This window comes from Pygocentrus nattereri, chromosome 25, assembly GCF_015220715.1.
Source record: "Pygocentrus nattereri isolate fPygNat1 chromosome 25, fPygNat1.pri, whole genome shotgun sequence".
Taxonomy (NCBI): domain Eukaryota; kingdom Metazoa; phylum Chordata; class Actinopteri; order Characiformes; family Serrasalmidae; genus Pygocentrus; species Pygocentrus nattereri.
In genome coordinates, this window is record NC_051235.1 from 3,472,466 (window position 1) to 3,497,950 (window position 25,485).

A 25,485-nucleotide genomic window follows, 5' to 3' on the forward strand; every position below is an offset into this window, starting at 1 on the left:
ACAAACTGCAAAATTACGTTTTCTAAACGATTTCTTAGAGAAGCAGAGCTCGTCGATCGAAAGGCTGCTGATCAATACACAAAGCTTGGAAAGTAACTGTAAATTTGCAATAATTATATTGTCTTCGCAAGAAATTCACATTACCATGTCATTTATTACATAAAAGCTTCCAGTCGGTTACAAACATGATGGTAAAACCAATAAAACCGCATAAAAACACAGAAAGCTGATTAAAGGCATCACCGTATCATGCTGATGCTGACTTCAGTGACCGCACTGTTGGTAAAATGTCATCCAGGCTCACCGCATCTGAAAACAGAACAGGACACAGAGTAGCACCTGGACTAATTTGTTGTTAAGCTAGATCAGATAAACTACTGATAAAAGTATGTGGACATTGAGTTCAGCTGTATAAAATCAAGCACATAGCCATGCAATCTCCACAGACAAACGTTAGCAGTAGTATGGGTCGTAGTGAAGAGCTCAGTGACTGTGGCATCACAGGATGCACCATGAAGTCGGTTTGCGAAATTTCTCCCATGCTAGATCTGCCCCAGACAAGTGTAAGTGCTGTTATTTGTGAAATGGAAGCATCTAAGAGCAACAGTAGGTCAGCCATGAAGCAGCAGACTACACGGAGTGTAGCTGCCAAAAGGATGTAAAACTCGTCTATCCGCTGGTACGTCACTCACTCCAGTGTTCCAAACTGCCTCAACATCAGCACAAGAACTGTGCATCAGAAGTTTAATGAAATGGGCTCCCATGGCTGAGCAGCTGCATGGAAGTCTAAAATCACTGTGCTTAATTCCAAGTGTTGGCTGGAGGGGTGTAAAGCACTCTGGACACAAACAGTGGAAACACTGTCTGGATTGAGGAATCAGCTTCACTATCTGTCAGTCTGATGATGAATCTGGGTTTGGTGGATGTCAGGAGAACGTTACCTACCAGAATGCGTAGTGCCAAAAGTAAGGAGGCGGGATAAACAGTAGAGTTTGATGGAGGGGGGATAAACAGTAGAGTTTGGTGGAGGAGGGATAAACAGTAGATTTTGGTGGAGGAGGGATGATGGGATGATGGGCTGGGGCTGTTTTTCAGTGCTTGGTCCCCTCACTTCCAGTGAAGGGTGATGATGATGCTACAGCACAAAGGCATTTTACACAGTTATCTGCTTCCAGCTTTGTGTCAGCAGTTTGGCGAGGAGCCTTTCCTGTTCCAGCATGACTGAGGCCCTGAGCACAAAGCAGCTCCATAAAGACATGGAGTGACCGGTTTAGTGTGGAGGAACTCCAGTGACCTGCACAGAGCCCTGACCTCAACCCCGCTGAACATCTTTTGGAAGAACTGGAACGTGGGTGGTGAGCCAGAACATCAGTGTCTGACCACACAAAAGCTCTTTAGACTAAATGGGCACAAATTCCCACAAACACACTCCAAAATCTTATGCAAAGCTTCCCAGAAGAGTGGAGGCTGTTCTTGCCGCAAAGAGGGCAACTCCATATAAACGCCCAAGGTTCTGGAATTAGATGTCCATCAGCTGTCCACATACTTTTGACCATATAGTGCATATAATGCAGACAAACTAATTTAAATAAATGGACTAGAACGTCTTTGTTTTCTTCTATAGGGCTGACTAGAGACAAAGTGACCAGTGCCTACCCAGAACCTGCAGCAGCTCCAGCACCAAGGAGTGAAACGCAGGAAAGAATTCCTCATGTTCCTTCAGCTTCACGATAATGCTGAATAAAACAAACCGTTTCATTATGCACATCATACACAATAGTGAAGCACTGAAGAAGCAAACCAGTATCATGGCTGTGGTTTGGTGTGAAACACTAGAGAAACAAAATGAACGTTTGTGTCAAAACTCCAGCCAATCAGAGCTGTCGAGGGGCCGCTCCTGTCAGTCCACCGATCATGCCATCCTTTCTCGAGCAGCTTTATGCCAATTGGTCAAGCTACGTTTGTGGCTGTGGTATTGACAGAGCCGGTTTATGAGAAGCCTGGCCACTCCCTATTACTCCCTTTATATCAAAAACAGGACGGCTGAACAGCAGAGGGCGCCCGCGAGCGAGTCCTCAATGAACGAAAGTGAATGGAACCCAACGGCTAAAAACGAACAGTTAAAGCAGCCTCTAATCACTCGCTCAGAACTTTCCTTTAATTTTAGAAAGTGGAAGGATGGGTTTCACTAAAAAAGCAAAGAAATCTCACCAATATGTTTCCTTTATTCTACAGTGAACGGGTTTTGGGCGGCAGGAGGCGGGCTTTACTGCTAGAACGTGATGATTGGTCGGCGAGCGGAGCAGCTCATTGGCTGTTCGCGCTCTCCGACATTATGAACGTACATGAGGCACCGTTTTAAAAAGCTCTTAAATATAGCATTGTTAGTGTTTTATGCTGTTCTGGAAATAATTGCACTCTTTTACATTAAAAAAGTTTCCGCATTTATAAACTATGACTTTGCTCAAAGACGCAATATCAACCCATTCATTCTGGACTCGCTCGGGAGCGCCCCCTAGCGTCTGAGAAACCCGGAAGACATTGCAGAGAGTGGGAATTCTCCTCTGTACGTGTTCTCTGGTATTGAGTCGGCGAACGGCTTAACATTAATCAACTACGCTGACGTTAGCAAGGCTTCTTTGACTGCAGCTCACAGTGTCCGACAGCGTCCTACTGAAATGTCTCAACTCTCCTGTAGTGCTTGTCTTCATACGCTTAGCTTGTTAATCCTGTATATTTATCTTGTATAATGGCATCAAAAAACAAAACCGATGCTGTGGAGTTTTTAAAAACTTCAGTGAGTCCAGGGAGTCATAGTTCATCCTGTTTTGCTTACTAGACATAATACTGTTTTCTAAGGCCCAGACATAATGACACTGACACATTGAAATGCTGACAACAGATGATAAATCAGCCAGTTAAGTCTTTAAACAGTGAGTTTCAGAATAACCCGGCCTTTATGTTGGGGTTTTAGACTATACTGCTTATTCAAAAGGGTTGGTGGAAATCCAGCGATGGTAGCAAAGAGAATGAGGAGAATTGTCACAGTTTGTGCGCTTGATATTTTAATCAATGATTTACTGTAACCGATGTGTGAGCATCAAACACAGAGGAAAATGCATTATGTCTGGGCCTTAGAAAACACTATTAAGTCTAGTAAATAAAGTAGGATGGACTATGACTCCCTGCACTCACAGAGGTTTTTTTTGTTCATATAAAACTTTGCGGCATCGGTTTCGTTTCAGATCTGAATCCAACAGGATGCTTTTGGGATGTGGTAGGACAGCAGATTCACAGCACCTGGAAAATCTGCAGGAACGATGCAATCAGGTCAACACGAACCAGGAATCTCAAAGGAATTCTTCCAACATCTTGTGGAGTCCATCCCGCAAAGAACTGAGGCTAATTTGAGAGCAAAGGGAGGCCCGACCCAGTACTAGTGCAGTGTGCCTAATAAAGTGCTGTGTATGTGTTTGATAACTACCATCTTCAGTAGTGTAACTGGACATGAGATGCATATCCTTTATATTACTTTTAGGTTATTCTGTGTACTGGGTGAACAAACACTGTTTCTGACTATACAATACATTCAAAACAATAGCATGTCATAAAATTCATAAAACTGCTAATCCACTAAAATTACACATATTATTTTAGAAAATACTGAAATTGTAATCAGCGCCCAAATTATACTGTCATTAACCCGAAACAGTCACGCATATAACCTCCATAATCTACAGGTGTACCTGTCGATGTCGCTGGTTCCCAGCAGGTCTTGCAGGTCTTGGCCAGAAAAGGCTCCAGGAGGGGACACAATTCTAGCCACTGTGTTGACCACCTCACTAGGGGGCGCTCTATCATCTAACACACAACAAATAAATGTTGCATTAAACACAAAAGGAGGCTTCAGGTGAGAATCAAGAGAGAGAAAATTATACTATTCTTTATATAATTCACAGAGTTGATAATCCAAGCATATAAACAATATCGAACAATATCGAATGGATTGCTATCAATTCTACAGTCGCTCTGACAGACTGTAATACACTACAGGAAGCGTAGGGGGCGATACGGCTTCTACTGTTTCATTTAAAAAGCTCTATAATGTTCATATGATCCACACAGTCGCTCTGACAGACTGTAATACACTACAGGAAGCGTAGGGGGCGATACGGCTTCTACTGTTTCATTTAAAAAGCTCTATAATGTTCATATGATCCACACAGTCGCTCTGACAGACTGTAATACACTACAGGAAGCGTAGGGGGCGATACGGCTTCTACTGTTTCATTTAAAAAGCTCTATAATGTTCATATGATCCACACAGTCGCTCTGACAGACTGTAATACACTACAGGAAGCGTAGGGGGCGATACGGCTTCTACTGTTTCATTTAAAAAGCTCTATAATGTTCATATGATCCACACAGTCGCTCTGACAGACTGTAATACACTACAGGAAGCGTAGGGGGCGATACGGCTTCTACTGTTTCATTTAAAAAGCTCTATAATGTTCATATGATCCACACAGTCTCTCTGACAGACTGTAATACATTACAGGAAGCGTAGGGGGCGATACGGCTTCTACTGTTTCATTTAAAAAGCTCTATAATGTTCATATGATCCACACAGTTACTCTGACAGACTGTAATATACTACAGGAAGCATAGGGGGCGATACGGCTTCTACTGTTTCATTTAAAAAGCTCTAGAATGTTCATATGATCCACACAGTCACTCTGACAGACTGTAATACACTACAGGAAGCGTAGGGGGCGATACGGCTTCTACTGTTTCATTTAAAAAGCTCTATAATGTTCATATGATCCACACAGTCGCTCTGACAGACTGTAATACACTACAGGAAGCGTAGGGGGCGATACGGCTTCTACTGTTTCATTTAAAAAGCTCTATAATGTTCATATGATCCACACAGTCGCTCTGACAGACTGTAATACACTACAGGAAGCGTAGGGCGCGATACGGCTTCTACTGTTTCATTTAAAAAGCTCTATAATGTTCATATGATCCACACAGTCGCTCTGACAGACTGTAATACACTACAGGAAGCGTAGGGGGCGATACGGCTTCTACTGTTTCATTTAAAAAGCTCTATAATGTTCATATGATCCACACAGTCGCTCTGACAGACTGTAATACACTACAGGAAGCGTAGGGGGCGATACGGCTTCTACTGTTTCATTTAAAAAGCTCTATAATGTTCATATGATCCACACAGTCGCTCTGACAGACTGTAATACACTACAGGAAGCGTAGGGGGCGATACGGCTTCTACTGTTTCATTTAAAAAGCTCTATAATGTTCATATGATCCACACAGTCGCTCTGACAGACTGTAATACACTACAGGAAGCGTAGGGGGCGATACGGCTTCTACTGTTTCATTTAAAAAGCTCTATAATGTTCATATGATCCACACAGTCGCTCTGACAGACTGTAATACACTACAGGAAGCGTAGGGGGCGATACGGCTTCTACTGTTTCATTTAAAAAGCTCTATAATGTTCATATGATCCACACAGTCGCTCTGACAGACTGTAATACACTACAGGAAGCGTAGGGGGCGATACGGCTTCTACTGTTTCATTTAAAAAGCTCTATATTGTTCATATGATCCACACAGTCGCTCTGACAGACTGTGATACACTACAGGAAGCGTAGGGGGCGATACGGCTTCTACTGTTTCATTTAAAAAGCTCTAGAATGTTCATATGATCCACACAGTCGCTCTGACAGACTGTAATACACTACAGGAAGCGTAGGGGGCGATACGGCTTCTACTGTTTCATTTAAAAAGCTCTATAATGTTCATATGATCCACACAGTCGCTCTGACAGACTGTAATACACTACAGGAAGCGTAGGGGGCGATACGGCTTCTACTGTTTCATTTAAAAAGCTCTATAATGTTCATATGATCCACACAGTCGCTCTGACAGACTGTAATACACTACAGGAAGCGTAGGGGGCAATACGGCTTCTACTGTTTCTCCATAATATAACAATATATTGATAGTTATAGGATTTCAGGTTCAATTTGGCTCTGGAAATCTACTCCTAAAGGTGTTTATCCTCTGAGCTGTGCCACATACCCATGTCCAGAACATCCCTGAGGTTCCTCATGGCATTGGTCATCTCTCCCAGCCTGGAGTAGACCTCGTTCATGCGGGGGTAAACACCGTTCAGGTGGGGGGCGTCAAAAAGTTTCTGAAAATGAGACACCATTGCCTCCAGAGTGTGTTTAGTTGGGCTACGCAGAATCTACAAAATATAGAAAAGTAAAAGTACCAGCAATATTATAGAAATATTTCACATATATTCACATGACTGCAAATTGCATCATGCTAACTTGACTCCCATAGCTTTCATTCACCATCAATTACGGCAGCATCTTAAAATAGTGATTTTTCGATAAGGTTATTGCATATTTGCTGAACACCACCTTTCCAACAAGTCAGTTCATCAGATTTCTGCCTAGCTAGAGCTGCCCTGATCAACTGTAGGTCAAGTGAAAAGCGGCACGGTGGCGTGGTGGGTAGCGCTGTCGCCTCACAGCAAGGAGGGCCTGGGTTCGATTCCCCGGCCGGGCGACCGAGGTCCTCTCTGTGTGGAGTTTGCATGTTCTCCCTGTGTCTGCGTGGGTTTCCTCCGGGTTCTCCGGATTCCTCCCACAGTCCAAAGACATGCAGTCAGGCCGATTGTGTAAAATGATCAAATTGTAAGTCGCTCTGGATAAGAGCGTCAGCCAAATGCCGTAAATGTAAATGTAATGTAAAGCTCAGGCCTCCAAAATCATCTAAACCTTTCATGAGATGCTTCACATCTGAAAATGAAAATCTCAGAAGGTTTAACATTCACTTCTTTGATGCCTTATCCAAGTAACTAATGATGGGTTTGGATAGCCACTTATTCAAATGACCCTCCACACGGTGCTCTCCCCAGGTTTGTTTGCAGATCTGCGGGAAGCACTGCAGCATGTATATGGATGTTTAGGTGTCCACATACTTTTGCTCATGTAGTGCAATTGCAGCAAACTAATCAGTGATCACTAATTAGACACGGAAAATGTGAAGGTCAAAATCAGTAAATGTGTAACGTCTGGACTTTAGTGTATCTGTGTGTAAAGGAAAACACACCTTGTCATCAGGAGAAGTTTCATCCAGCAGCATGTCCACCAACAGCATCGCGTCTTCAACCTTCACACTGTCGGACTGGGAGTCCACTCGGTCCTCTGGCTGCCACGGCAACAGCCTCTTCACCAGTCTGCCCAAAGAGCGGTGAAGATCCTGAGACGCAAGAGAGAAATTTAGCAAGATAAAGGCAATAAACCAGCAGAAAACAAAGAAAAAATCCAAGACAATATTTCAAATATGACAATATTTTATCGGTATCGTAATAAATGTTCTTTTTCTGTGATAAAATGCATTTCTGAGCATATCATGGATATCATCTTTACTTAGAGTCTGTGCTTAGAGCCTCCTTGTTTCTACGCTCACTGTCCACTTTATCAGCTCCACTTACTGTATAGCTGCACTCTGTAGTTCTACAGTTACAGACTGTAGTCCATCTGTTTCTCTGATACTCTGTTACCCTGTTCTTCAGTGGTCAGGACCCCCATGGACCCTCACAGAGCAGGTACTATTAGGGTGGTGGATCATTCTCAGCAGTGTATTTGTGTTTGTGGTGCTGGTACAAGTGGATCAGACACAGTGTCTGATCCAACAAATCAGGTACGTTGGCCAGGGCCAGGCACCAAAACTTTTGCACACATCTGTATACTGTACATATAAAATGAAAAACATATTTGACCCTATAAGACGTGACGTGTTGCTGACCGGCAGAGAGCTGAGCTGCTGGCTCCAGAATTCCAGCGTGGGGACGATCAGCTCCAGCTGTCCCTGCTGGCTGTTTTCTCTGAAGCCGTGTCCATCAGCAGGCTGCTTCAGCAACCCCAGCGGAGCCCTCGGACTGGTCAGGACTGCTGTGATGTCATTAATTACCTATCAATCAAAATACAGACTGTTTGTGAAAAACAGTTGGCTGTGATTTCCATGAATGAATGACTGAACACGGAGTGATCAAAAGACAGAAACGTTCAGATGATCAATTCATATCAGAGATGATCTATGAAGAACAACGAAAACTAGAAAAGGGAAGGTTGTAAACAAAAAGAGCATTCAAGTATTCCAGCTGGTTGTTAGGATGTTGCTAGGTGCATGCTATGGTCCTGGTAGTTGGCATTGGTAAGCAGTTGCTAAGGTATCCACGGAGGTTGACAGGTGTTACTACGTGGCTGCTTATGTATCCAGTGTAGTTGTAGTTGTTCATAAGCAGTTCGTAATCTTATTCCAGGTGGTCACTAGAGTGTTAGGTTGCTGTGGTATCTATGGTTGTCGCCAGATGATTGCTGTGGTGTCCCAGGGGATTGCATGAAAACTGTTAGGTGGTTGCTTTGATATTGGTATTGCTAGGCTGTTGCTATGGTATCGCTGGTGGTTGCTAGGATATTGCAACGTGGTACTGTTTACTATGGTTCTAGAATGTTGTGAAGTGGTTGCTAGGGGGCTGCTGTGGTGTCCCAGATATTGTTACATGGTTGCTTTGGTATTCTAGGTAGTTGTGAGGCCTTTGCTAAGGTATCTCTGGTGGTTGCTAGGGCATTGCAATGTGGTTACTATGGTATTGCAACGGCCTTTGGTGTCAGACGTGGGCGGAGTGCACTCACCTTCTCCAGTGTGATAGCAGAGTCTGCCTCTCTGCAGCGAGCTTTAACAGCAGAGACAACATGACTCATGTCCTGCACCTTCAGCTCCGAGCAAATCTCCTACAACACAAACCAAGCCCGAAATGTCAAACAGGATGCACTGATACACAGTGGTGGACAGTATGGAAGTAAATGTAATGAGTTTCTGTACTTTAGTATTTTTGGTGTATCTGTACTGAAGTTTCTCCGTTCTGGACTTTTTCCTTTCACTCCACTACATTTCAGAGTCTAATATCCGACTTTTTCCTCCTACATTTTGAGAAATCTGTGGTTCCTTTTGGTTTCTGTGTGTATAAAAACGTAACGTCAAAACGAAAGAAGCGCAAAGCCAGAGCACCAATCAGGGCCCAGCGGTCACTTTGTTCAGAGCTGGTTTTGACCTGTTGGTCATACCGACCCAGTGCAGCACGCGGTTCAACGTCAGCGCAGCAGCGTAAAACTTTGGGAGAGTCTGTTCAACATAAATGATGAACTAACCTAACTTTGTGTAAATAGAGCTCAATGTAGAAATATGTCCACATATGCAGTCGAGACTGACGCGGCTTTTTTCTGAATTTCTACAAACACCATTTCATTTTATAGTAAATGAGTTTGGGCTGGTTTATGTTTATGAACAGACGCCTACAGATCAACATAGTAAAGGAGCTCATCTGTGATCCTGAGTTTAAAGCCAGTTTTTATTCAACTTAAACTTGGAACTAAGTTGTAAATAAATCTGAAACTTTGCTTGTGTGTAAAAAGTGATTTCAGAGCCACTCGGTTCTCCCTGATGGAAACTGTTTACCTTCAGTGTTTTGTGCTTCTGATCATTTTAATAGACGTCAGCGTCACTAATTAATGACGTTCTATTAAAAGACTGGTTTACCAAGAGAGACGCTGGAGGACTTTCACCTGAAATGAGTTCATGAAGCCAGTCTGGTTATAAAAATGATAACAGGACATCAGAGCCAGAATTACTCTTTTAGTACTTTTACTTTATACTTAAGTACATTTGAAGGTAAATACTTTAGTACTTTTACTCAAGTGGAGGTCTAAAGGGAGGAACTTCTACTTTTACTGGAGGAATATTTCATCTTGGGGGTCTCGACTTTAACTCCAGTGCATGGTTTGTGTACCTCGTCCACCACTGTTGATGTGTAAATATGTTGTGTAGTGTTGTATCATGCTAATAAAAAAAAAAACGGTTCTAAATGAGAAATCCTGCTCCGTGAAATGATCTGTAATAAGACAGACACTCGACTTTGACTTCGACCTCTTCTTTTACATAATAATAAATAAATACAATAAAAGTTAAGATATGGGACCTTTATTGCAAACGAACAGTGAAAATTGCCCCGGGTGTGTGATCTTGCCCACCTCGAGGTATCTCTGGCAGTGTATGCTCTGGTGGCTCTCAGTGCCAGTTGTTCCTGCAAAATCCTCCAGTCTCACTTTCTGTGCTGGTCTGAGAAAGAAAGAAAACGGGCATCATCAACTTGATAACCACGTAAGACATATCGCTGCTGTCGGAATGAAATCTGCATTATTAGATAGTTATTAGTACATTAGTTATTAGTACATTAGTTATTGTTGTGTATCTGGTCTGTTGACAAAGCAAATATAAATGTAATTAAATGTGTCTATTTAAAAAAATAACGTAATGTTGGAATACGACCTTTTCCACAACAAATTTGTAATGGAAGTTAATGGAACAAGATTGTTTTCTGAGTAATTTTAGACCATTTCTGTTGGTCCATTCAACATGAAATTTGAAAACAACTGCACATTTCAAATTATTCACAAATAGGGAAAACATCAACAGATTTACAGTTTCCTTTTCCAAACTGTAGCTAAAATTCCATACTGAAACTTTTTTGGCCCAAAGGTGGTTTAAATACCTGAACATTTTCAATATTTACTGCAAAGCAACGCACAAGTGTAGCCAATGTATATCAGATATGCTGGTTATATGTGAAGTCTGAACTGAAAAAGTGAAAATAAATCCATAAAAACTTTGTAGAAAATATGTTGCAATGCATGCACTTTTCAAAAAAATCTAAAAAAAGGGAAAAAACATCAAAATGTAGCAAAAAATTTATTCTTAAACAGCACAGCACAACACTAGACTTCAGAGGATTCCGTGGATTTATCAAATTTACCTCTTCAATTCTTAAAATTCATCAAATTCAGCCAAAAGGAAATTTAATTCAATAAGAAGTGACTTCTAACATCAACAAAGCCAGCTTGTATAAACGTGACTGTGCCAGAAGTACTATGTCATACTTGGTGCTGCTCTGCTGGATAATCCGGTCCATTCGCCTGAGCTGCTGTTTGCAGGACTTCAGCTCCTTCGCAGTGGGTCTGAAACACACATTTAACAAGACCACACTTTAACAACTGCATACTGGAGCCAACGTTAACCCCCATTTCATTTCTCTGACCTACACAACACAAATCAGCACACAATCCATGGGACAAATGTACAAATGCACGAACTCAGAAACTAATATCGATTAAAGGTCCAACACTGTCACGTCTTTCCATCGTCTGGCAGTCAAAATATACATCGTTGATAAAAATGATGAATTCTGGTAGGGTGAACCTGATATTGGGTCAGTTTTACGGCTCAGTCTGATTCGGTCCGACTCTGAAGATCAGACACGTCTGGCGAATGGTGTTGGGTTCATTTCTGGCTGATTCCAGGTTGTTCAGCTGTTCTTCTGTCACAGCTGCCGACTGAAAAGCTGCTCAGTGGTGACGACAGTTTGGGAATTCAGTGTAAGGAGCTGGGGAACGAACTGCCGGCTGAGCAGCGAGTGGGCGGAGCTCGTTACTCTGACGTACCAACGAGCTGCTCGTTAAGGAGCTGAACATTAAAACATATTAAACGCTGCGTTCATGGCCTCTTATCGCTTTTAAAGAGGTCTGTAGTGGATTATCCCAGGTTAGAGGCATCGCCATGCGATAAAGGGGAACCAAATACAATGTATAGATGAGTAGATCGTTCATGTAAGCGACTGAATGAAAGAATGAATAAAAGAATAAAGAACCTGGACTCCAGGTCCTGTTTGAGCCGCTGGATTTCATTCTTCAGTTCCTCGCGCTGAGCCTTGGTCCTCCTCAGTTGCTCCTGATACGACTGAAACCGAGAGCAAACACAGCGGTGTGAAGGAGGGGGAACTGACTTCAGAGTTAAAAGCACAGAGATTAGTGTTCACCTGCTGTCAGAACAAAACCTCGTATCTCCAAAATAGTAACTTCACAGGAGAAGGAAAAAGCATAATCTACTTCAAATGTGGAACCAGAATTTTTATCAAGTAATTTTAAGCCGTTTCTTTCGGTCCATTCATCACGAAATTTACACACAATGTAAAGAACAACAGGTATTTTCAAATTACGTCAAAAACTGAAAAACAACAACAAAAACATATACAGCAGTAATATATATATATATATGGGTCATTCTCTATTTGAGTGGCTAAAAAGGTGCTTAAAATATTAGGCACAGCTCCAAAAGTCGGTATGCACATTTACACAGTTGACCTAAGATTATATAACTTTCCCTTATGATTCTCTGATTTTTCTCTTTTATCCTGTTTCATAGTCGCTCTGCATGTTTAAAACAGCTCGTCACAAAAAAAATTTTCAACATTTAGAAACAACTTTTAATATAAAACAATATTTTTAAGAGGTTTCAGTTTAAAACTTTTATAAAACAGATTCATGTTTACTTTTTCTATCATTAATGTTAAACTACATTTAAAAATACTTTAAAAATTCATTTGTCACAGACGTTTTGGTCACTGGTGTTACCAGGACTCTAATTTTACATTCTGACACAGTATTTTAACTCTGTTAAACTGCTTCTTTGGGTCGAGACTCATCAGAGAGGAAGCGCCTCAAGGCCTGAGGAGAGTCCACACTCACTCCCTTTATTCAATTTATTAGTAATTTTGTTTATCAGGCAGCTCATAACTTCTGTGTGGCACTGGTGTTACGTGCTTTAATGGATAAGTAATTAAAATCTGTGAAATGAATGCCTTGTTATCATTTTATTACTGAGTCAGCCAGTTTAGAAAATCCTCAGTTTTAACCAGAATATCACTGGAGTCACCGTCACTGGTGTTACACCATGTTCACACAACACCGGTGACTGTAAAACATGTTTAGATTAATCGCTCCTTTCTGCATACATGATAATAAGAGAGGTTAATGGACACATTAAGATTATTTCGTTTTGGAACGAAAGAAGCTGATTATTTTAAATGAATCCACCTTAAGCAGCGCTTTGTAATTGGAGGAGGCCAAAGCCGAAATGTCCGTGCCGGTCTTGTCTGTGGTCAGCGAGTCTGAGGAGTCGTTCTCACGTGAACTGTTCTTCTGGCAACTCCTGCAGGAAAAGATCAATAAGATTAAAGGGACAATTTGACCAAAAGGCTGTAGATGGCAACATAAAATGAAAGATGGTAGAGCATAAAGGCTGTTTCCTTTCGCGTACTGATAAACGGTCCTTCTGACTTCCTTTTACTGGCTGTGTTTACAATCTGATTGAATACGTTCCGATTATAGATTTAAACTGAGGTGTTTATTCTCACTCTGCTCAACACTCTGATGGAAAATCTCTGTTTACATTCTCACAACAAGGAATCAGATTCAAAACCACGCGCATGCGCAGAGAACCGCTTAGTGTAGTCGTTACCATGACAACCAGCATCACGTGAGTCCAGTCAGAGTGAGATGAGCAGCAGTGAGCAGTGATTGTGTTTTTAACTGCTTTAAAATGACGTCAGACTCAGGAAAACGTCCTTCACACGTCCTTATTAAAGAAGGCCGAGAGGAAGACGTCGTGCTCTGAGACACATAAGCTGGACGTCCGTCCCACCGCCGTCTTTTAAAGATCAGAGCGTGAACTTCGTCTCCTCTGCAGACCAGTTTCTGCTCCGCCGTGTTGAACGGTATAAACTCTCAAAGTGACGCGACGCTCATGCAGAACGGACTGAAACTTTCCGATAGGGAATGTAATCGGATACAGACGTTTACACGGATATTATTCTCCTATTTAACAGGTTATTTACAGGATTACCCACCTCGATCAATCGGTTAGAAACTGTATTCTGAATGCCACCATCAGACTAGACTATTCCCATTGAAGTGTACACATGGACGTGTTCCTTTCCGATTGCGCTATTAGTCGGATTATTAATGGATTATTAGGCCGCATGTAAACATGGCTACTGTTTACCATATTAGCTATTTTCTAATTCCTGCACAGGATATAATTATTCTATTTAACTAACCACTGTCTCTACTGAGCTACGACATTTCTCGGTGTGACATTCACAGAAAAAATGTTAATGACCCATGACCGTATCTCTTTACTGTGAAACTTAAACATCAGACAAAATATAATACTCACTTCAGTTTAGCCCGTAACTGCTGCAACTGGGATTCATAAACATCAATGACATCCAGGATCCTGCAGAACAAGAACCAAACAGAGTCTAAACGAGAAGCACTAACATAAAAATAACGGAGACCGTCGAATGACGAGAGCTTGAAAAATGGACTGAAATGAATTTGGACTGTTTTCGGCACATAAAGCCACACAAATCTCATACGTAAACTTTAAAATATAAAATTAAAGAATGCTGCAGGACACGGGCCCTTTAAGATAACGGATTAATAAGAACACAGCATAAGGACTTAGTAAAATATCAAAACATTGCTATTGATGATAGTTTATTTATTATTTTATTAAGGACCGTTTTAATCCAATAAGGATTTGTACTCCTAAAATCATTCTCTGGAACCTCTGTGTGAGGTTAACAGTAAGTGTGTGGACTCACAGCTGGTCGCTGGGGGAGTGGGCGCGGGCCGAGCGGTTTTGGATCTGCTGGAAAGCCTGATTCTGCCGGGTTACGCGTCTCTCCTCCTCCTTCACGGCATAGGACAGCTTCCTCTGCAGATCAGACACCAGCACCTTCTGCTCACTCAGCTGCTGTAGCAGGGCCTGACAGCGCTTCTACACAAACGCAAGCAGAGTTGGAACCTGACTGAGATAATCCCAGCTATGTCTGAGCAAAGCCTGACTGTAACAGAGCTAATCCCAGCTATGTCTGAGCAAAGCCCGACTGTAACAGAGCTAATCCCAGCTATGTCTGAGCAAAGCCCGACTGTAATAGAGCTAATCCCAGCTATGTCTGAGCAAAGCCTGACTGTAACAGAGCTAATCCCAGCTATGTCTGAGCAAAGCCCGACTGTAACAGAGCTAATCCCAGCTATGTCTGAGCAAAGCCTGACTGTAACAGAGCTAATCCCAGCTATGTCTGAGCAAAGCCTGACTGTAACAGAGCTAATCCCAGCTATGTCTGAGCAAAGCCCGACTGTAACAGAGCTAATCCCAGTTATGTCTGAGCAAAGCCCGACTGTAACAGAGCTAATCCCAGCTATGTCTGAGCAAAGCCCGACTGTAACAGAGCTAATCCCAGCTATGTCTGAGCAAAGCCTGACTGTAACAGAGCTAATCCCAGCTATGTCTGAGCAAAGCCTGACTGTAACAGAGCTAATCCCAGCTATGTCTGAGCAAAGCCCGACTGTAACAGAGATAATCCCAGCTATGTCTGAGCAAAGCCCGACTGTAACAGAGATAATCCCAGCTATGTCTGAGCAAAGCCCGACTGTGACAGACTAGCCCAACCATGACTGAGATAATCCCAGCTATGTCTGAGCAAAGCCCGACTGTGACAGACTAGCCCAACCATGACTGAGATAATCCCAGCTATGTCTGAGCAAAGCCCGACTGTAACAGAGCTAATCCTAGCTATGTCTGAGCAAAGCCCGACTGTAACAGAGCTAATCCCAGCTATGTCTGAGCAAAGCCCGACTGTAACAGAGCTAATCCCAGCTATGTCTGAGCAAAGCCCGACTGTAACAGAGCTAATCCCAGCTATGTCTGAGCAAAGCCCGACTATGACAGAGCTAATCCCAGCTATGTCTGAGCAAAGCCCGACTGTAACAGAGCTAATCCCAGCTATGTCTGAGCAAAGCCCGACTGTAACAGAGCTAATCCCAGCTATGTCTGAGCAAAGCCCGACTGTAACAGAGCTAATCCCAGCTATGTCTGAGCAAAGCCCGACTGTAACAGAGCTAATCCCAGCTATGTCTGAGCAAAGCCCAACTGTAACAGAGCTAATCCCAGCTATGTCTGAGCAAAGCCCGACTGTAACAGAGCTAATCCCAGCTATGTCTGAGCAAAGCCCGACTGTAACAGAGCTAATCCCAGCTATGTCTGAGCAAAGCCCGACTATGACAGAGCTAATCCCAGCTATGTCTGAGCAAAGCCCGACTGTAACAGAGCTAATCCCAGTTATGTCTGAGCAAAGCCCGACTGTAACAGAGCTAATCCCAGCTATGTCTGAGCAAAGCCCGACTGTAACAGAGCTAATCCCAGCTATGTCTGAGCAAAGCCTGACTGTAACAGAGCTAATCCCAGCTATGTCTGAGCAAAGCCAGACTGTGACAGAGCTAATCCCAGCTATGTCTGAGCAAAGCCTGACTGTAACAGAGCTAATCCCAGCTATGTCTGAGCAAAGCCTGACTGTAACAGAGCTAATCCCAGTTATGTCTGAGCAAAGCCCGACTGTGACAGAGCTAATCCCAGCTATGTCTGAGCAAAGCCTGACTGTAACAGAGCTAATCCCAGCTATGTCTGAGCAAAACCTGACTGTAACAGAGCTAATCCCAGCTATGTCTGAGCAAAGCCCGACTATGACAGAGCTAATCCCAGCTATGTCTGAGTAAAGCCCGACTGTGACTGAGACTAGCCCAACCATGACTGAGATAATCCCAGCTATGTCTGATCAAAGCCCGACTGTAACAGAGATAATCCCAGCTATGTCTGAGCAAAGCCCGACTGTAACAGAGCTAATCCCAGTTATGTCTGAGCAAAGCCCGACTGTGACAGAGCTAATCCTAGCTATGTCTGAGCAAAGCCTGACTGTAACAGAGCTAATCCCAGCTATGTCTGAGCAAAGCCTGACTGTGACAGAGCTAATCCCAGCTATGTCTGAGCAAAGCCTGACTGTGACAGAGCTAATCCCAGCTATGTCTGAGCAAAGCCTGACTGTGACAGAGCTAATCCCAGCTATGTCTGAGCAAAGCCTGACTGTAACAGAGCTAATCCCAGCTATGTCTGAGCAAAGCCCGACTGTAATAGAGCTAATCCCAGCTATGTCTGAGCAAAGCCTGACTGTAACAGAGCTAATCCCAGCTATGTCTGAGCAAAGCCTGACTGTAACAGAGCTAATCCCAGTTATGTCTGAGCAAAGCCTGACTGTAACAGAGCTAATCCCAGTTATGTCTGAGCAAAGCCTGACTGTGACAGAGCTAATCCCAGCTATGTCTGAGCAAAGCCTGACTGTGACAGAGCTAATCCCAGCTATGTCTGAGCAAAGCCCGACTATGACTGAGGTAATTCTGGCTATGACTGGGATAAATGCAGCTATGACTGAAGTAAACTTGACTATGACTGAACTCAAATTGACCGAGGCGAACCAAAGCCATGACTGTGGGAAACCCAGGCTAACAGGGCTATGACTCAGGCTTATCAGATCTTATACCATTAAACCACGCTGTGTGACCGGAAGCTAACAGTGGGCTAAAAACTAACGCAACGTTCCACCTCTGCCTCCTGCTTCTCCTGCTGCAGCTGTTGGAGGTGGCTGTGCTGCTGGGCCGCTTTACTGATGAAGCAGTCCTCCAGGCCCTGAACTTTGACCTTTACGCTGGCCAGCACGTCCTCCAGTTCCTCCGCGCGCCGAGACTGCCTCGCCGCCCGTGCCTGCTGCTGCTCCACCTCCACTCTGGATCAGCACACCAGGAAACTTGCTCAACACAGGACACTGGTTTGATATTAAGCCTTGATATTTGCTGTCTGTGCGATTATGCAGTCCAGCAGTTTCTAGGAGTAACTGCCCCCTCAGCAGTCCAAACGTAGTCACCGGTGCTACGTGGCTAATGTAGCTAACAAGAGGTTCTAGACATGCAACACACTTTCAGTGATTTTATATTCAATTAAAAGACTAAATTAAATAACCTCATATTCATGCTGTACTGGTGTTTTATGCCTGCCACTGAAGAACAATGTACCGGGCTACGTTTGAATGTGGGGAAGAACAAGAGAACCACAGCCATGGCTTTTCTCAAGCCTAGCGTTAGGAATAGGGGGGTGGCTTTAGTTTTGGGGGGACGCTAGAGGACCTATTCACACAGTAGTTGACAGCAAATAATATTAATTTTACTTTGTATTTTTTAATATTACACTTTGATTTTTGTACATTGTTTCTGTCTGAAAATGGCCTGAGAATCTTATTTTGGCTAAAATATGATCACATGCCGTATTGACTTCTACTATAATCAATCATAATCTACACTAACATTCCAAAATTGTTTGGTGAACGACCACCGTTAGGTCAATGCTTTTTTACATGCCTACTGACTGGGTTTATGTTCTCCTTTAATTCCTGCTTCAGCTACGCTTCAGTGAGCAGGAGTCTGCAGTGGTACATCACAATCCCCCCCGGAGGCCATACCATCCCACCGGCACAGCCTAAGCAAGATCACATAACAACAGGTGGTCAGCACACCCACCAGGTCTAAATTATTAAGTGGATGATAGAATTAACTTGTATAGGACCTGTTCCATCCCCAGGGGACGATCACTACTGTTATTCAATTCAATGAAATCCATTTGAATATTTGATGAAATATGTCCAAACATGCATTTGACAAAATGTCTTTTACACTGTTGCCTTGTTTTCTCAGCAGTTGACAGTGAAACAAAGAGAAACACGTCAGACTTATTAATACAGAAAGTAAACGTAACTCAATTAGGCATCTATGCAAGTAATTGTCATATAATAATATCTAAATTACACATTGTGTCCAAAGTACTCAGACAACCCTAAAGGGATCATTCAGCTACTTCAGGGTCACCCATAGCTTGAATAAACGCCACAGAAAAGCACTGACTAATAGCAGATGAGCCTAGAGTCACCACGCCCAATGCCAGGCGTGGGTTAGAGGGATGTGCAGTTCTGGAGTGATCCAGAACTGACCATCCAACACCAGTACCTGACCTCACTAATGCTCAATCAAATCCTTACAGCAATGTTGCAATGTCTAGTGTAAAGCCTTCCTAGAAGAGTAGAGGCTGTTACCGGTGTAAAGGGAGACAATCTCCCTATTAATACCCTTCATTACAGAAAAAAGGTGTCAACAAACTTTTGGACATCAAAAGAACAATAATAACTTTTGACTGGTCTGACTTTTTAGCTATGTTCACATTACAAGCCTCGATGCTCAAATCAGACTTTTTGCTCAAATCCGTTCTCTCTTACATGATGGTTCACGCTCGTTTAGGTGATCCAAATCTGTCATTAATGTGATGAACCGGCCTGAAATGACCCTCATGAGCTCCTCCTACTCCTACACCATTTACAGGCTTTAACGTCTGTTCGGCCCTGTTGCCATGGTAACGCTGAAGGAAAAAAAGCACATGGATTCTGATCTGAGCGTCACATTAAGGTCACACGGCCACAAATCGGATACGTATCCGATCTATGACCACATATGAAAGTGACTCAGGTCGGATTTGAAAAGATCAGATTTGCGTCCACACAGCCCTGAAAACACCAGATCTGAGTCACATTAGGGCCAAAAATCAGACTTGTACCACCTCAACTTGCCAACGTGAACGTAGCCTTTGTTTTAGACAGATTTTCCCCTCAAATAAAGTGCTCTGGTCTTACTTCAGCTGGCTATTGGACTGAATGAGCTCCTGGATCAGGGCCTGCCTCCTCTCCGAATCCGCCAGCATCGTCTTCAGCATGTTCCGCATTTCAGCCGCAGACGTTCTCTCCAGCAGAACCAGGTCTGCCGAGACAACCAATCAGCAAACACCATGAACCACACAGCTTTGAGCTTATGGAACTCAATACGACACTGATGATTTGATCTGATATTCAGTTGTTGACTGTATAAGATGCTGATATTCCTGCTCGGCTACTTCAGTAAACAGTATATGGCACGGAGTCATGATGCCAGTTAGACATGATGATGTTCTGGACCTTCCCCTGAGGAAATTCTCTTACTGGACCTTACTGAATTTTAACTAGAGACCCCTGCTGTAGATCAAACAAGACACAAAAGCACTGCTTTCAGTTTAAACATGCCTTAAAAGAGGACCTTGTTTGTCTGATGTTGATATACTGCGGTTCACCCCTCAGACGACTACAATAGAATAGAGAAGCCCAGTCGTCTGCTAGTCGGTGTCTGAATACTGTGATATGCTCTTACATGGATGTGGTAGGAGTGACGGCAATAAGGCGGTGTGATCCATCACTGACCTACCAAGCCAGCCAATGTTTGCTGGTCGTACTAAGTTGACGTTGTTGAGAAACTAAACAGGTTAGCACTATATTTGGCCACCTGAGCGCTCGTCACCAGAGAGATAATAATCTTTTCTTTCTTAAATTATGACTATTACAAAAACTGCGGCCGTGCTTTTCCAGCTGGTAAAACCAGCTCACCAGACACTTTCTCCCACTGTCCCATGACAGATCTGTGAGACGTTCCACTGTTTGATGAGTGTTGGTCGTGTTTTGACCATAAAGAAGAGTTTAAAACAGCAACGGACCACCCAGGAGCAAAAATCAGCCTTCAAGCTTGAAAAAAATCGATATGTATCGATATCGACCGATATGAATTTTGTTTATCGTAATAACATTTTTGGCCATATCGCCCACCTCTAATCTCTAGTAATTGCTGTATCGGTTTAGCACCCCAGGAGACTCGCAGACCAATCACATGCATTGTAAACATCATGTGACCCTACTCAGCCAATCAGATCTGTGCATTACGATGAGCTCTGAGACTCGAGTGAGTGACGTCACACAGGGGAGGGACGAGGAGAGAAACAGCAGTCAGAGAAGAAAGTGAGTCAGAGGGAAGTTATTCCACATGACGTGATCTAAAAAGAGGAAACTGACAGTAAATGTTGTTGAAATCTGACCGAACTGGACTTTATTTGATCTGATGTTCAGTAAATGTTGTTGAAATCTGACCGAACTGGACTTTATTTGATCTGATATTTAGCTGTCGACTGTATAAGACGCTGATATTCCTACTCGGCTACTTCAGTAAACAGTATAAGGCACTGAGTCGTGATGCAGGTTTGACATGATGTTCTGGATGTTCCGGAAATTCTCTCTAACTGGACCTTACTGAGATTTAATTAAAGACGCCCGGTACAGAACAGAAGTAAATACCTGCCAGGTTTTTGTTCTCCGTCGGATCCGCAAAGCGAACAGGCTTAAAGCCGTGATGCTGCAGCAGCCGGTTAACAGCATCCCACTCCATCTGCTCCTGCTGCGGATTAAACACCAGAGCGGATAAACAGTCGGAGTTTCACAGAGTCTGAACAAAACGTCACGTCACATTACAGACATGCCCACCTGAAACTGGCTGTAGGTCCACAGAAAGACATACGTCTTGTCTCTAGACTGAAAGCGAGTGGTCAGAACTGCCCTGTCCATCTTTTTTTCCCTGCTCTAAACACTATTTACGCCTTCTACAGCAAAACAAACACAACACGAAGGTGACCAGCCGGATCTGCTGGATGCCTGAGGTCTGTCCCTGCAGCTCCGATCCACAGCGCGTCTCCAGGGACGGTGGTAGAGATCAGGTTACTACACCTGGCTGGTCAGTGACGGGTTAGAAAGTGCTGCAGCTCACCTTTTCCATCGTGACGCCCCTTTCGCTCCGTGAGAGGACGTATTCTGTGTGCAGCTTTCACCAAAACGCCGGCAATATTAGAAAATCAGTGCACTTTCTGGAGCGTCTGTGGTCCTGAAAACAAAACGAAAGCTATTTTAGCATCACTGAGGTATAAAAGTATTCATGGAACTGCATTAATGTAGCGAGTAACACGCTGTCTACGTCATACAATTAGGGGTGGGCAATATGACGATATATATGGTTATTGTGATAAATCACGTCTATTAAAAGACTGGTTTACCAAGAGAGACGCTGGAGGACTTTCACCTGAAATGAGTTCATGAAGCCAGTCTGGTTATAAAAATGATAACAGGACATCAGAGCCAGAATTACTCTTTTAGTACTTTTACTTTATACTTAAGTACATTTGAAGGTAAATCCTTCAGTACTTTTACTCAGGTGGAGGTCTAAAGGGAGGAACTTCTACTTTACTGGAGGAATATTTTACCTCGGGGGTCTCTTTTCAGCTCGGTTAGCCGCGTTAGCTCAGCTCTGCTAACAGCTCTTCCAGCTCAGTCCAAACGAACTAAAGGCTCCTTTAAGCGCCGCTCGCCGTTATTCGGACATTAGTCCTGCCTTTCGGCCTCAAAGACGAGTCATTTTTAAAGTATTTCGAGGTTTTTATGAGCCTAAAACAGCGGCAGCTTCTGCTTTTAGTTTTTTCAAAATAACTGCTAAAAGTGACGCAGCGGTTCACGTCCACGAAGCTGACCAATAGCAGATCGGCATGCCGACAAGACCCCGCCCACTACTAGCAATGCGTCACAGGGAGCTTTTATTTTGTATTCGTGGACCGAACAGCGGCGCTTAGTCCCGACAAGCCGGTTTAGTGGTACAATTTCATTTAATTTAATCAATATCACGATTAATTATTTCGTTTTAATAGTGTTTTTCACTTCAAACCTTATTTTTGGAATTTAAGAAAAGTGCCAGAAAGTACAGTGTTAGAGAATCTGTACAATTAAATTAAATTAAATTAAATTTAATTAAATTACACAAATCTTCTGGTTTGTATTTATTTCTAGATTATCTTTAATTACAAAATGACGTTTTAAAGGAACAAAAAAATATTAGGGGACCAATGTATTATCTTTAAACGTACTAATTTCTGGTTATGCTTCTATATAGCACCAAAAGGGGGTCTTCTATTGTGTACAAAACTGACAAAAACATAAAATATAATATTGTACCAGAGTCAATCAGAAACCTTTTTGGTGTTATAGAACCGTTTTCAAAAAGATTCTTCATAGAACCATATACATTTTTCCATATCTATCTGAACCGTCTCACTATGCAAAGGCCTTTTAAGCTGGAAATGGTTCTGAAGAGAACCATTACCTTTACTACAGAGTGGGACTGTATGGTTCAGAATCATAGCAGGTGGCGTACAACATCCACAAGGTGGCAGAAAAGTAAAGTAAAGGCCAAAGCAAAGCAAGCAGTGGTTCCTTCACATGTTTCTTCAGAGCCTCTCTGAACTTCACTGGTGCTGTGGCATCTCCTGCCATGCTTTGGAGCGGTCAGCGTTCGTGAAGGCCAGTGTGGCGACTGAATCTCTAAGAGCGAAACAGGAAACTCTCAGACAGAGAGGAAGACGACCCCTTCTGAGAAAAGTGACCACAAGCCTGCACAGTAAATGAGGGTCAAAGGCAGCCACAGGCTGCTGGTTTGTCCCACAGCTGCACAGATGCTGACCTGCTATTTAAAATCTGACGGGCCTCTTTCTTCTGTTAAAGGAACAATTTGGCCCAAAAAAACTTTGCACAGTTGCCCTTTAACCTGTGATAATGTGAATGATCCATGATGAGTTGGGTAGCTACCTTGAGGTTCCACTCACTGGCCACTTTATTAGAAACACCTTCTTTTTATAAAGGCAATGGTTCTTCGGACTGATGGAGAACGTATTGTTGTTCAAGGTACTTCCACTGAAGTCCTCAGTAGAAGTACATTGTGCTTCCACTAATTGTGCTTGCCACTTTATCAGAAACACTCACCTTCTGTTTCCACTAACTGGTCACTTTAATGGAAACACCTCCCTTGTGCTTCCACTAAGCAGCCATTTTATTGGAAACACTTAGTTTGTGCTTCCACTAACTGGCCACTTTATCAGAAACACCTACCTTGTGCTTCCACTAAGCGGCCATTTTATTGGAAACACAGTACAGCTCCCTGTACAGGTGCACCACCCAAAATAATCTCCAGCCAGGAGAGGCTTTGTGGTAAGAAACCACTAAGAAAGAGCTGGAGAAAAACTAGCACAGACTGGACATCAACGAATGTCTCTAGACGCGCACCAGCAAAGTGGAAGTCCACGGCTGACTTGTTGTAAATCAGGCTTTTGCCCCCACGGTGCTCGATAAACAATTTTTTTAGCTGTGCCTTTCAGACCCTGTTCTCTGTGATGTCACAACCGTGGTGAATTTTTTTAACTCATTTTAAACCTTAGTAGAATTATAGACTGAGAGTGAAAAGTATGTTTTAGCAATTAATATCAACCTTTTATCTCCAAATAAAGGAAGGAAACTTTGTTTGTCTGTGATATGGGCCCTTTAACTAATGGCTACGTCTTGCTAAGCCTCCAGACCACCAGCAGCTTTGTTGTGTGTTTCTCCCGCAGAGAAATAACCTGTCATACTATTCATTGAGTTTCAGCAGACGCAGTAATGTAGTTTTCAGGAGTCCAATTAACCAGACGCTGCAAACATGTAGGAGCTAAATGCCACTGAAGGCCTGCAAGTGAAGCTGTCTGCTCACAAAATGCCATTTCTCTGCTGAATATGAGCCGGGGTGGGTGGGTGGTGGGTGGTTGGGTCGGGGTGACGGCGGGGGGGCGCCGTGGCTGACATTTTGTAAGTGAAATGGCTCTTTAGTGAACAGAAATCGAAAACTAAAGAGCGACGCTGTGAGCAGGGAAAAGGAAAAGCCGCTAACGCTCACCGCCGCAGCAACACGAGGGCGCAAACTGAGAGATTAGCAGGTAAACGAAGGGATGAAATGGTTTCCTGACAGGAATCATCCTCCAAAAATCTACTCTGCACTTCATTACGTCTGTAGTTTGGCACTGGAGCTACAAGGCTAATAGCTAACAAGTAACGGAAGCCCCATGAGCTTGTAGCTTAGCATTATGCTAACTTAATAATTGTCTAAATCACCTGATCACCTCAGACAGTAACTGAGTAAATGTTTTTCATGTATTTGTACTTTTTCCTTTCACTCCACTACATTTCAGAGTCTAATATCCGACTTTTTCCTCCTACATTTTGAGAAATCTGTCGTTCCTTTTGGTTTCTGTGTGTATAAAAACGTCACATGTCAAAACGAAAGAAGCGCAAAGCCAGAGCACCAATCAGGGCCCAGCGGTCACTTTGTTTAGAGCTGGTTTTGACCTGTTGGTCAGACCGACCCAGTGCAGCACGCGGTTCAACGTCAGCGCAGCAGCGTAAAACTTTGGGAGAGTCTGTTCAACATAAATGATGAACTAACCTAACTTTGTGTAAATAGAGCTCAATGTAGAAATATGTCCACATATGCAGTCGAGACTGACGCGGCTTTTTTCTGAATTTCTACAAACACCATTTCATTTTATAGTAAATGAGTTTGGGCTGGTTTATGTTTATGAACAGACGCCTACAGATCAACATAGTAAAGGAGCTCATCTGTGATCCTGTTGTTGCATTGTACAGTATTTGGATGGAAATGTGTATGATTTCCAGAACCGGGCGCAGACCGGCTTTTCCCAAAGCGTTTTTAAATGCTGTTTGTTTATTGTGTCATTTAAAAACCTCAGCATGCTGTCTTTGAGAAGAGGCGTCAGATGTTTCCATAGCAGGGGGTTCTCGCTCCTCCCCTTTCACTCGTCATTGCTCACTAACAGCTCAACACAGAGCCGCAA

At 43.1% G+C, this 25,485-nt stretch overlaps 1 protein-coding gene across 3 annotated transcripts; it reads right to left on the minus strand.

Annotated features, from left to right (window-relative positions):
• Window positions 1-134: 134 nt before the first annotated feature.
• On the minus strand, window positions 135-22,269 carry cep70 (centrosomal protein 70). 3 transcript variants are annotated; one of them, XM_017683219.2, is made up of 18 exons: window positions 22,042-22,269; window positions 21,552-21,665; window positions 21,086-21,182; window positions 19,568-19,691; window positions 17,440-17,620; window positions 14,606-14,781; window positions 14,176-14,235; window positions 13,035-13,149; window positions 11,810-11,898; window positions 11,043-11,120; window positions 10,137-10,224; window positions 8,742-8,840; window positions 7,852-8,016; window positions 7,153-7,302; window positions 6,109-6,277; window positions 3,747-3,861; window positions 1,657-1,736; window positions 135-309 (listed from the first exon to the last, which is right to left on the minus strand). In XM_017683219.2, the coding sequence occupies exons 2-18, from the start codon at window positions 21,558-21,560 to the stop codon at window positions 248-250; spliced, it is 1,857 nt and encodes a 618-aa protein (XP_017538708.1). In that variant the 5' UTR covers window positions 21,561-21,665; window positions 22,042-22,269; the 3' UTR covers window positions 135-247. The 3 variants fall into 3 exon arrangements, with proteins under 3 accessions (XP_017538708.1, XP_017538707.1, XP_037390298.1); XM_017683218.2 differs by having other exon boundaries at window positions 21,086-21,185; XM_037534401.1 differs by lacking the exons at window positions 21,552-21,665; window positions 22,042-22,269 and having other exon boundaries at window positions 21,090-21,182.
• Window positions 22,270-25,485: the final 3,216 nt, after the last annotated feature.